Below are 13,623 nucleotides of genomic sequence, written 5' to 3' on the forward strand. Positions count from 1 at the left end.
GGGGGAATGCAGTGGTTGGGGTTCTTTTTAATTAGCACTATGGTTTTGGGGTATCTCTTTCAGTTCCCTGTTGTGGGATAAGAATCAGCAAACTGGAGCATAATCTGAATGCTTCCAGTAGCTTTCAGGAAATCCTGTATCCAATTTGCTGCTCTGCTATTCCAGACAAATGAAAACAGTTGATAACTGACCAGCCTGATTCATTTAGGTTCATTTTCGGGAGTAAGCAGTTTTCTTTCACTTCTGCAGCTGTTCCCAGCAATAACCTGATGCTTTCTCTTCATGAAATGAGGTGTCAGATCTCTTGCAAAACAAAATGCCAATAAAGATTCCATAGGGTCTTGGTCAAGAGTGAATGGATCCAAAACCACTTATTGGCAGCAGTGTTTTGCAAAATGTGGAAGTCAGTGCTTCAGGTGGGAAAGGTTGGACTCTTCTAGACAGAGGTATGTGGAAGAGGACCAAATGCTGTTACTGCAGGGTTGCATCTTGCATGTATCCAGCAGGTCCTCAAACTCTTAATTCTCTGAGCTGTTCCTTGCCTTTTCTGGGGTAACTCAGTTGATGAAATTGTCTTGTGCTTTTCAAAGGATCCATTTATAATTCAACTAAGCTACCTTTATGTAAAGTTTGCAATTGAAGTGTGAGGTTTCCAGGGCAGAAATGTGAGTAGGAAACTTGCCTTCATCACCCGAGATTTGGCAGGCCATTGGATCTGCTTGATGGGAAGAAGTGCTCCCACTTCAGCTTCTCTTCCCATTTTCACACTTTCTAATTGTGAAGGCCACCTCACTGACCTGAAGAACGCTTCTCCTGCAGGAACGTGGGAGACACCTTGTATCTGGACTGTAGGAGAGGCCCAGAAAAAAACTGGAGTTGTAATGCAGGCCAGGATGTGCTTTGTATTTAAAAATTTGACCCAAACTATTGACACTGTGTATATTCTGGGTGCGTGTAATTGGCTGAGCTGTTTCTCAGCTGCTTCCTTTCTCTTTATGTCATATGCCCAGTGTAACATGGGTCTGTCTCACTTGATGAGCTTTATTTCTAAGCTTGTCCTTATAGAAAGGTGAATCTGGATTCTTGTGTTTTTCTTGATAGTGCTCAAATTTCTGCTTGTCTCCTGCAAGCAGACCTCTATCAACTGTACAGTGTGTTTAAGCTTAACCAAATTCTATGGGAATTTGATCTACAGTTCAAGAAAGTTGTTTTGTTAGGTATAACACTAGAGTATTGAAAAGGGTCTACTGTTCACTAATCTTGACTGCTGTCAGATTAATTCTCAGTGAAAAAGTTACGTGTTTGAGTACTGCAGTTTAATAATTTCAGCGAAGGCAAGGGAAATAGCTTGTTCAGTAGTCAGTCAAAACAGTTTTTAAGCTCTTCTGGCTAATTTCAAGAAGAAAGAAACAAAACCGTGAACACTACATTTTTCTTAATCTTGCAGATGCTCCTGTTTCCATCAGGTTTATCACTTTTTAAAATGTTTACCTTTATCCAAGTCCCCAATCTGAAATCGGCTAAGATCAAGTTAATTTTTTATGTTGGCTCATTTAGTAGATCATATTTTCTGAGATTAGATTTTATCCACACATGGACATTTAAGTAGCAGTGTGTTCAGCTGTTAGTTAATATAAATTGTAGCATTACACTATATTTGATGATATTTAAAGAGGCTGCTCTCTGTCATCAGAACAGTCCCAATCCTTGTGATTATGTAAGGGTATAAGGGCTACAAATAGTCTTTAACAGGAAAAAGAAATCCAAGACCCTACGGAAAGTGTTTAGTGTCCTAATATTTACATGTATGGCAAAAGAGGTGGTGGAACATAATTTCTCTTTGGCTTTCAAAGACTGGAATGTTCTGACCAAAAAAAAAAAAAAAAAAAAAAAAAAAAAAGGGGGGAGCTGGGGAAGTCCATGACTGTGAAGGCTTAGAGCTGCCTTTGTCTTTGAATAGCTGTCAAACTGCAGCTAGTAAGCTCTAGCTAACTGTCCTTGCATGGGCACAGGCTGGCTCTCTGCTTCATTCTCTGCCAGCTTCACCCTGTGAAAGACCAGCGCAGTTGGTTTCTAGCAGCAGAGCATTCACTGCTGCGGCTGGTGGTAGCCTGATGTGCTGAAGACAGCCCAGGAGGCCTTCTGCTCTCCCTTCAGCCTGCTAACTCACAATATCCATGAGTACTTCTCTGTTACCTGATCTAGTATCATAGTAATTTACCCCAAAGCGGGAAAGTGTTCATGATTATTGGCAATTTTAAGTGAGTCCCAAAGTAGTAAAGATAAAGAATATGGAGTGTAACTTATGATTTTCAATAGGAAAAATACAATTTCATGATCGTTCATTAGAAATAATGGTATCTAAGTACCTGTCAAAATATCTCTCAAACTGGAGGGAGTAAAGAAACTATTTGTCACAAAACCAACAAGGATAAAACTCAGACCTGTAGGGGCACAAAGTGTGTGCTGTAGTAACAGTTTTGGTTCATATGACTTGCAGTTTTGACCTGTCTTCAGCTAGTAGCAGAATGTCACTGGGTGGTCTGTAGGATGTTGAATGATGGGAGCTGCTCAGCCCCACCGTTTCTGATGCTTGCAGCCTGTTGTGTGGGGAATGCTGGCAGAGTGAACTCAAGCCAGGGAAGCAGAGCAGCTTTCCAGTTTATTCCATAAAGTGCAATACAAGAAGATAATAAGAAAATAGTAGAGTGCCACCAGTAACGTGGTAGAATAAGAAATCACATTCCTTAAGCTGTTTTATGAATGTCTTTTCAAAGATGGTTTGCCATTATCGCTTGTTACTCAAGTAATGAGCATATTACCTGATGTAATTTTTTTTTTCTAGGCTTCTATGAGAGAATTTTGAGGCTTCTGGAGATGGATAAATAAGCAGAACTAGCACTCTTGATGATTTTTGTTTTACTTCTGTTTAAAGTTTCTTTGAGTTGGTTCTTTTGGGGAATACTTCCCTAACGTATCTTATAGGGAGGAAGGATCATAAGTACTTACCTGCTTAGTATAGTTCTGTCTTTCCTGAAATGTTTCATACTAGTCCTTTTTTGTCACTAAATTCTATACATTAAAGTATTCTTTATCTTTTTCATATATATGGTAATGGTCCTAACACATGCCATTTCCTGTCAGTTGTTCATAATTCTAGATTTTGATCATAATTTTATAGAATGGTCTTAATTTTCAGTGTCTTTTATTTCTTCCTCATAACCTGAAAAATATATATCATTTTAGCACAGGCTGTTTCTGCCTGTGATGGCAGAAGGCTTTTTATGCTAAATTGTGACTAGGCTGTGGCCTATACACTGTGTGAATGCACGTACAGAAAATTATACGTATAAAATTCTGGTAAAAGCATACTTTCAATGAAGGATGGTGTCATAAAAATAGTATTTTGTTTAGTTTGTATTGTTTCTATCAAAATAAAAAATCTCATTTCTTGGAAAATACATAACACAGTGTAAAGATGGATCTAAGGTTAGATTTCAACATCATTTGGTTGTGTTTTTACTTATAGCCTTCCTCTTGTATCTCTTCTTACAATTCTGTTCTTTGGAAGAAATAAGATCTACATTTGGATTTTCTGTTTAAGCAGGATAGCTGGGAAATTGTAGAAGGACTCCGGGGAGCAATGAATTGTACCCAGGAGCCACAGAAGCAGGAGGGCTGCTTGCTGAAAAAGAGGAAATGGCCTTTGAAGGGCTGGCACAAGGTAGGAAAGGAATGTGTATCTGAAAACCTGATGCCATGTGAGTGGGATTTGTTTGGTGTGGTTTTGTGGCAAAAAGCTTGCTTAAGAGTAGAGAAGGTGTTCTCCAAAGAAATACAGGAGGAGTTGTGGTGGGTTTTTTGTTTGGGGTTTTTTGGGTGTTTTGTTTGTTGGTTTTTAATTCTCTGCATTTCTGGTTACAGAGATACTTCTTTTTGGACAGAGGGATTTTGAAGTATTCTAAATGCCAAGCTGATGTAAGTAATCTGAAACCCTTTAAGGCCATTATAAGAAAACAACACTATTTTATCCAAACCAACAATAATTCCATATTGTTGGCAATGGGAAATAGAGTTTCAGCAGTTCTAAACAGTAGGTTGAAGGGGGGGGAAATGATGGTTTCAGCAGGTAATATCTATCCTTTTGCTTTATTCTGGAGGGATTCTATTCTTTTTACTTCTTTGCAGATAGAGAGAGGGAAGCTTCATGGCTGTATTGATGTTGGACTTTCTGTCATGTCTGTAAAGAAATCAACAAAATGTATAGATTTGGATACAGAAGAGCAAATATACCATCTGAAGGTAGGTCTTCAAAATTGTTACAACCTTGTTCCCAAAATAACAACATTTGCTCTGTATGGTGGAGACCTAATTTTTTTTTTTAATAGTAGGTCTGTTAGTTACACTAATAATTTACTTTTTAGTCTCAGCAGATTAGTTTACACTTTATAACTTGAGAAGCCTTACTGTACTGTTCCAGAGTCAATAACCCTGTTCTGAATAGAAACTCCAAAGATGCCTCATGTTAGCAGCACTCTTTTCACCCAGCAATTTATTCAGCAAAGGGTGTGCACTTGTTGCACAAGTGCTTTTATTTTCAGTAGTTGTATCTCGCTCTTATCTCTAGGAAGTATTTTACACAGTTAATGTGTAAATTTATCTATACTTGTGGAATTAGTTGTTTTAAAATACATTGCCAGAATCAAATTTCTATTTGTGGTTAGTTAAATCTTGACTAAACTGTAAAAATGGAGATTAAGAAATGACAAAATAATAATTTTTTAAATTTATTTTGTTGGGTTTTTTCCATCTAGAAGTTGTGAAGTATTGTGCTCTGCATTGGAATTCATAACTATACAAACTGAAGTTGTTTTTTTCCTTGACTTTGTCCTGTGATTAATTTTATGTCACATTTAACCTCGTACAATGTGTATTTTAGTAGGACCATCATTAGAAGAATGTTCCTGAAACTTTGGCAATAAAGGTCAGCCAGGCTAGCTGTCGAACGAGCGCAACATACCTTAGTTTCTTTGTTAGTGATTTTCAATGTGAATGTTATAAAACCTGAAATTTTGTGTAGGTGAAATCTCAGGACCTGTTTGATGAATGGGTAGCAAAACTTCGTCATCACAGAATGTACCGTCAGAACGAAATCTCCATGTTTCCTCATGACATCAATAATCTTTTCTTCCCTGTGTCTACTACTGCGGACTCTGTTCCTGGTTTATGTGATTCTACTCCAGGTAGAAAGGTAATAGTTACAATTTACAAGTAATGAGCTTTCATCGGGGATTAAATTAGTCTGATTTGTGTTTATTAAGTAAAGAGCATAATGGAATTTTGTGGTGGGGTTTAAATTATGATGTCAAGAGGAAAATTGTATGATTTATTGATTTACCCCCAAGCAGTTTTCTCTATGATGCTGTTAAATTTTATAAAATTGTCTGATTGTTTTAATGCAGTAAACTATATTTTCATGATGACTTAAAAAAAAAAATAAATCAGCTTTTGTCTGATATGTGCTGGTGAATATTAGAAGAGCACTCAGCTAGATTTTTTTTTTTCCCTCTACCATTTTTTCATTTATCCTTTAGCTAATAAAACCTATCATCTTTTACATTAATGAATCTGACGGAGGAGAATATAGGAATTATCCAAGAGCCATCACCTGTGGCCACCACTTCTATTTTTAAGGGAAGGTAGAAGCATTATTCAAACTAAATGCTCCATGCGACACCATAACTGACTTCTTTGGTGCAGTCTCAGGGAAGAGTGATTGTGTTTGTGCCTGAACAACCTCTGTGTCTTCAGCAGTTTGCACACGGACTGACTGATGTTCACCCAAAGAAGCTCTTCTGCTTCAGTTTAGAACCACGGATCTCTTTTGAGAATAATGTCTGTTTTAGCAATACTGTGTCTGAAATGGCTCTCTGTTTCTGTCAACTCCAGAGTGTCTTCTAAACAGCAGTCACCTCTTTGTTATCCTACTGTCTAAGGTTTTCTTTTCCCTGGCTGTATTGCTGTATGATCTGAGTGGGCTTGTTCCCCAATACCTGCAGTTCATCACTGGTAGGACTGTTCTGTAACTGAGCATGAGTTTCACCAAACACAGATATGTGCCTGGACAGCTTTTTGCTAGTGGTTGAGAGGGAGGGGATTTGTGTGAGCCAGCGTCTGAAAGAACAGTAACTCACCCTGCAGTAATAGGACTGTTCTGTAAAGGGCTCTCTACATGCTTTCTGTGGTGCGAGCACCTCTGTGGCTCTGACAGCCTGCTCTTCTGAGGCTGTGTCTGCAAGGAAATGACAAGCCTCCTGTGGTCATTTAGTTATTTTTGCCCAATAGACATCAGGGATAGAAGGAGAGAAGAATGATCAAGGGCAAAAGTGGAACATACATATCTATGATATATCTATGCTTGTGTTCTCAGGAAAAAAAAAGAAAAAATAATGTGATCAGCATATCTAAAATCTATGCTTACTGTCAGGAAACAAACTATTTATTCTTTGGCATGACAGAATTTAATGCACTTCTAATTTATTAATCCAGATTTGCACTGCAAAGAAACCCCACTTATTTTCATGTGAAAAATAGAAGGGGATAGTTCTTAAGGTTAATCACCTTAGCTCTGCTGAAGCTAAATGGAAGTTTCCCAATTTACATCAGCCCTAGCTTGATGTTAGTTGCTATCAAACCAGAAGTTAGGTTATTTTAGAAGAATATATTGAGTGAACTTCTCATTGCATTTTATTTGCCTTTAGAAACACTTGATCGGTTTTCACATCCATTTTTGTTGTTGTTGTAGGTCTATGTGTCTACATATGGTTATGTAGAATGCTTGGATTCTAAAGCTTAGCCCTGCTGATCAAAAGCAAAACTATGCTAACTGGAGCGATGTAAACTCTCTTGCCTGTTTCTTGGCAATGACTGCTTCCTTCTTCCCTCCTGTATACGAGTTCTGGAGAAGTTGGTTGTGAGATAGATTTCTGAAGAGATAAATATGGGATTTGTTCACAAAATGCCAATACAATTGCTCATCTTTAAATTCAGTTTACTTGTGCTTTTAAAGGTGCTGTAATTATTATTTAGGTATACATAGATGACTAAAGCTTATACAGCTTTATGTAGGAATAAACCAGCTAAACTATATAGATAATTTAAAAATACATGTGCTTATTGATGCATATTACTATTGCATACTGACTATATAAATTGACACAGTACTGAATGACATCATGTGGATAATGCATTTTATTTTATTCTGCAATTCAAGTTGGAATGTATATTGTAAATTTAAAAAGACCAACTAAGAAAACTGCAACTGAGATGTAGATGATGTTTCCTATTAATAGATTTAAGACTAGTACTTCCAGAGTTTTGCTATAAGGGGGGTGGGAGCTAACAGAGTTTGTAAAGTGTATGCTTCAGAGAAGAGCCAAACAATTTAGACAGCTTTTCTCAAAACCAGTAAAGTGGTCATGTAATGGCACTTAAGATGAAACATTTTAAAATTGATTTAAAACGTGTTGACAGAGTATGTAATTTGTGCAACATAGATATTATTAGAGATGAAGGGTTTAATAAGGTCTAAAAATAATTAGGCATTTGAATGGCTATTATTTATAGTTATGCTAGAGAAGAAAACAACATTATAGGCCACAGTCAACTGGTAATAGTACTGGGTAGAAATTTCTTCCCATTGGAAACTACTTAATTGTACTGCTTAATTAGTTCTTACACAGAATTTCCAGCATCTCCTGAAGCATCTGATAGTGGGCACTGCTGAAAATGAGATATGGTTACTGAAATGTAAAAGGGTAGTATTTACCCAGACAAGGTGTATGGTCACACATGTATTAAGGCCTGCCAAGCCAAATCCATGCTAAAGTCATAAAACGTTGAGTAAAATTTTTAAGTAACGGCTAATAGATCTTGCTTTCTTCATTGAAAAATAGCTTTAACAATATGTGCATGTTACATTTAAGTTACTTTTGGGGCTTCTTTGAGGAGCATGTAGAAGGAATAGCGTGTCCGACTTTGGTCCTGATCAGATATGGTGCTATGGTGTTGACTTAATTTATGCAGAACTTTGCCCTTCCTCAAAATGTAGTTTTCAGCACATTTTTATGATTCCTTTAGTATTTCTACTGCTTGTGGACAGCAGTTATGTTAGATATCCTGACATTATGCTCAGTGGCTGTACACCTAGTCTAAATCATACACTTTTCCTCCATGTTATTGATGCCTTCAGTCCTTGTCCCTGATCATGAAACTCAACTGTTGGTTGTCAAAATTTGCGCATACGACATTAAAATACTGTTGGTTAGTAATTCACTTGTTCTTCTTTGGACAGGCAAGCAGCTTGACCCAACAGAATTCATTGTCAGCTGGAGGTAACCTGTCATTTTCCTTTTCGAGCAATGAGTCCAGGATTTCATCTTGGCTACAGTCTTCTGAAGACATGGAAAAATGCTCTAGAGGTAATGATATTTGAAGGAAGTTGAAAGTAGCCTAATATTTCCCCTAATTTTTCTTGACAGTGAGAGTACTACATTGTAGGTAGTCATTACAGTTGGAGTTTTCTCTGAAACTGAAGGGAGGGAAGGGGTTGTTGTAGATTATCTGGCTACTCATTTGTTTTCAAAACAACTAATGATTATGGATGTGGGGGTTTTAATTGTGGGCCCCTCTTAAAGGAACCTGTATATTTCAGTACTTTTTCTTTTATATACAAGCATCACTTCCAGTAGTAAGTTTTGAACTTTCTTAAGATGGATATTCAAAAAAGGGAAGCATCCCAAATCTAGTCATTTAAAAAGCACTAAATCTTTGTGTTTCAAAGTCACCTTCTGCTTTCATGCTTTCCGAAGTTCTCATGTTGGTAGTGTCTGTGTGATACTTACCTGGTAAAGTTCTACCTACCAGTGAGCTTCAGCTCTAATATAGAGGAACTTAATCTCTAGTTCTGAATGTACAGTTCAATCTTGATGCCCGTGGTGGTGTTATCCTCACCATGAGGAGCTCTGACTAGCCCCAAACCACAGTAATTATCACATTATTCTTGTTTTTCTGCAAACAGCTAGGATAAAATATCATAATCATTATACACACCATATAGATGCATTTCAATATTTTGAATTTGAATTTGAATGTTGAAGAATACACGGGTTTTATCTAGTCATCTAACAATGTGCTTTTAGTCAATTAATAACTTAATCTAGCTACAGTCAAAATGAGACTAATTTACAAAGAAAAAAACTTTCAGTGTGTCTGTTACTTTAAGCAACTGAAAATATTCTCTTGTTCAAAACAGACCTCTCCAACTGTCACACATATTTACTGGAAATGAACCAGCTGTTGCAGAGCATGGATGTTCTTCACAGGACATATTCAGCACCTGCTATAAATGCTATGCAGGTTTGTTGTTTAAAAAAACAAAACCAAAAAAGTTTTCCCTTGCAATTTCAAAAACCAACCCCAAATCCTAAAGGATCAAGGTATTTCTTCTTAGCTCTGCTAGTTTTATGGCAATCTGTATTATTTTTGTCCTGTGTGTTGTTAAAAGGTTGGACCTTTTGAAAGCCCGAAGAAGGAAAAGAGAACACACAGGAGGTGGCGATCCAGAGTTGTTGGGAAAGAGGCTAAAGGAATGTTACAGGTAACTTCAGTCCTTCCAGTGCCTATCTTTCTCCAGATCTTAATTATTGATCATTTCCTGGTGTGACCGGTTTAGGAAATATTAATCCTTTCTAAGTAGTGTCCTGGGCTAGCTCATTTTAAGTGGTAATATGAGACAAACCACATATATGTTGTCGTTGATATCTGCAATAAGGTCTGTGCTGTTACCTTCAGGAGACTGGCCACATTTTTTACCCTTGTTTTCAATCTGCCTGCAATTCGGGGGTTGTTGTGGTGGGGTTTTTTTAATCAGTACTGATTTTTGCAAGTTCTCCAGATAGTTTTGTACATATGTGCATCCAGAGGCTGTGTGTTTAGATACTTATAAGGGAAAAATAGTATAGTATAGCATATGGTACAGCTCTCAATGGGCTTGTTTACTGGAGTTCTGTCAAATCTCCAGTTATGATATCTTGGGCAAAGTTATATCTATGGTTTCATTTGCCAGGTGTCATCCATACCAAGCCTACTGGTAATTGACAGTACTTTTTCCATTTTTGGTGTCTCTAACATGTAACCCAGGTAGGTACAATAAAACAAAATTTTCTTCACAGTTTGTAAAACGATCACAGATGGCTGTCTTCCTTACAGGTGCCTTCAGTATTTTCTGCTCCTTTGAGACTGCATGCTTCCAATCCAAATCTATCTACAATAGATTTTGTAGAGGAGAAAAATTACTCTGATGGCTCTGAAACATCATCAGAATTTACTAAAATGCAAGAAGATTTATTTCACATTGCACATAAAGGTAAATGAAATTCTTTCATACATGGTTTTATCCCATCACAATTTAAATAATGATGTAGCTTCTGAGAATGCTTCCTGTTTAATGTTTAGAAAAAGCAGGAAAACCTTCCTTTAATTCCCTTGAAGAATTGCAAATGTTGAGATCTTATGTCATTTCAGAAAAGTGGCTTAGTCATCCCTTTTTAATCTTTTATTTAATAAAGGACAACCCTTTGGTTTATGTGCTAAAATCCTAGATTTTATTTTTTTGTCAAAAGGTAAAAATCCTGAAATCAGTTGCTGTAAACACAACAGAAGGTTACACTTTTTTGTCTTTGCATGTATACATGTGTGTATGAGCACATGTATGTTTATATATTTGGTGTGCTTCACTGTATTTCAGAGTCAACATTTGTTGGTGATGCAAGGGTTGCTATGGTAGTAACCTATTTTTAGTGACTACAGAAGAATAAAATCATGTAAAGCAGCCAGAGGGGTGGCTTGACTAAAAATGCATGTTCTCTCAAAATCATTTTTCATTAGCAGTGCTTTGCTCCATCACCCTTGCACCAGAAGCATTTTTATTGTTTAAGTGATCTTGGTGAGGAAGGCACTTAGGCATTTCTATCTGACAGACTTTTGGAAGTATTGACTTTGTCTCCTTTTGCACCAGATAATGGTTGATGTTATCAAGAAGCATTTTTTGCTTGTTTTTCCCCTCTGGTGCTGATGTATCTTGATTCTGTTATGTAAGAAATGTATCTAAGTAGTAAAGTTTGTAAAGTCAATTATAGTGAAAACTGATATGTTTTCCAAAAAGAGAGAAGAAGTGGGATTGGGGCACAGTTGGAGAAGTTGCTGTTATGCAGATCAAAGAAATCGCTTACTCAAGCTTGTTTTACTTGAAATGTCCACATCAGAAATTTTAGTTAGATTGACTCATGCATTTTTGAGGGCACAGTTAACTTGGTACTATTATATTATTGATACCATTTTATTAACAATACAAAGAATTTTTTTTCTAAAGTTGCTTTATACCACACCCCTTCCAAAAAAGGGTAGTGAAGAAAACTTTTCTTTTAGCTTTTGATATGTGAAATAAAATGTAACATTAGTACTTTAGTATGTAATAATTCTTGAAAAATTAAGTTAGCATACAACTTATTAAATGATGTTTGAGGTCACTGAAGATTCTGGTCATGTCATCCACATATGAATGACTAACAGAACAGATCACAGTGTATACATCTTCGTCCTCACCCTGTGTGATACTGTTAAAGATTTCTTCAAATAGGTTAAAGTATGAGAATTAGCTTTGGTAATGGTTTGCAGTGTTGAAATGTACCTTAGGAATAGTTTCTTGGAGAGTAAAGTAGTTACATCAAATACTCACTGAAGTCATGATGGTTCAGGTTAACTCCAAGTAGATGATTAGAAGAGAGAGGTATCAGAGATTTCTTGTTCTTTGCCCTTCCCATGCATCCAAGCTCAGATTTTTATACTTCTGTTTCCCTGTAGATGAATACATTTTTGTATTGGCAGTTCTCATGACTGCATTACAAGGCTTGACAAGGCCCACAGAAATCCTCTAATTTTCCAGTTAGATAAATGTTGAAAACCTACATAAAAAATACCAAAAACAAACCAACCAAATTTTTATTCCTTGTGGTTAAAGATTAAATGTCTTAAAAGTAAAAAAGATGAGGAAAGTGCATTTACGCTTTAAAAATCTAGTGATTTTAAAATTGCATGGTCTGTTGTTTGATTTAAATGTTTCAGGCTGGTGATAACTGGCTCAGGAAGCAGTAGAAGTAGCAGTGTAACATGCACAATGTTCAGGATCTGACCCTTTGAGTCACTAAATCATCTAACAAGCTGAAATTTCTTTATCCCAAAAAGAAATTAACAAAACTCAACACCACAATTGACTTGCTTGTGGAGAAACTACTAACCCTATAGCTGTGGCACAGTATGTGTTATAGCTGCTTTTTTGATTTTTTTTTTTCTATTTCATTTTTTTCTTCCCTCTCTTTTCCTACCCCACTGGAATTCTTAAAGGAATGTGGAATAGAGTCATGACCATCTGAAGATTCAAGCTAATTGGGAAACAAAAGCAAGTGAAGAGCAGATGTGGTTAGTTAGCTTTGTTGCCATCTGTCACAAATAACAGAGTAATTTTGACTGTGGCTAATATAGTCAACATGGTAGCATTCACCATAAACATTTCTCCTACTAAAAAATCAACCCTATAACCTTGATTAATATTACTTGGTTTTAGTAACCCACCCTGAAACTCTCAACCTAAATTCCTGTTTCTGTCACCATAAATGATGTTTCATTGAAGTTTTGCATAATTGGTATGTGTACAGTTGATTAACTGTGTTTAACTGACACTTTTTATGAAATGGTTCTAGTTTACTTCACCTTGAGGTCAGCTTTCAGCACTATATCTACAGAAAGAGAAAAGCTGAAGCAGATGCTGGAGCACGATGCATCCTCATCTCCATCTGCACAAATAGTTGGCTTGAAGAATGCCTTAACATCTGTAAGTGACATGCTGAAGTTCAGCACGTTTCATTGTTATCAGATACTACTTTTAAATTCTATAGTAACTGATTTTTGTTTCTGTAGTGTCTGTTCTGTGCTAGAATTTGCAGTGTTGAATCATAGTAATTTATTATATTGGTGTTTTTCAAAGACTCTTTCCTAAATGTTAAAGTATTGTGAAATCACTGAAGTTTGGTAGATTGATTTAGGTATGTAGTATAATCTCTATCATTTGATGTTAAGAATCAGAGGGCTACTCCATGACAATGGGTCTACTTTCTGTTGAAACATACACTGTGTAATCACACAGTTCTGGTAGGTTGTGGGTTTCCTTTTCTTTTCCTAAACAGCACTCAACTATTCACTGTATAACTTGTCACAAAATAAAGGTGAGAGCGGCTGAAAGTGCTCAGCTGTCCCTTCCAATGCACTAGGGCTTCATTATGCTGCACCGTGCAGCTGCTCTGCAGAGCAAATTCAAGTACAGCTTGTTTATATTGACTTTCAACCTTAATTATGTGTTAGGTGTCCAAAAGCAGCAATGGAGCTGTTAGGGCAGAGTTCTAAATGCCAAGAATTGTGTTCTTAAAAGAGGTGGTGGGGGTTTTGGTTGGTGTGCTTTTTATAACTGGTTGAGACCAGAAATCTCTGCTTGGTCATGTTGGAACATGA

General features: G+C 36.7%; 1 protein-coding gene across 7 annotated transcripts in view; it reads left to right on the forward strand.

Annotated features, from left to right (window-relative positions):
* Positions 1–13,623, forward strand: part of OSBPL3 (oxysterol binding protein like 3) — an 86,275-nt gene that overhangs the window by 43,729 nt on the left and 28,923 nt on the right. For 5 of the 7 annotated variants that reach the window (XM_026841694.1, XM_026841697.1, XM_026841699.1 and 2 more), the window contains 9 exons: positions 3,605–3,724; positions 3,925–3,978; positions 4,189–4,302; positions 5,081–5,251; positions 8,354–8,480; positions 9,314–9,417; positions 9,566–9,658; positions 10,270–10,426; positions 12,819–12,949. In XM_026841694.1, coding sequence (XP_026697495.1) covers positions 3,605–3,724; positions 3,925–3,978; positions 4,189–4,302; positions 5,081–5,251; positions 8,354–8,480; positions 9,314–9,417; positions 9,566–9,658; positions 10,270–10,426; positions 12,819–12,949 — 1,071 coding nt within the window. The remainder of the gene's footprint in view (positions 1–3,604; positions 3,725–3,924; positions 3,979–4,188; positions 4,303–5,080; positions 5,252–8,353; positions 8,481–9,313; positions 9,418–9,565; positions 9,659–10,269; positions 10,427–12,818; positions 12,950–13,623) is intronic. The other 2 variants (XM_026841698.1, XM_026841700.1) reach the window with 1 other exon arrangement.

Source organism: Athene cunicularia (genome assembly GCF_003259725.1).
Source record: "Athene cunicularia isolate RWA chromosome 2 unlocalized genomic scaffold, athCun1 chr2_part1, whole genome shotgun sequence".
In the NCBI taxonomy this organism is placed as follows: Eukaryota; Metazoa; Chordata; class Aves; order Strigiformes; family Strigidae; genus Athene; species Athene cunicularia.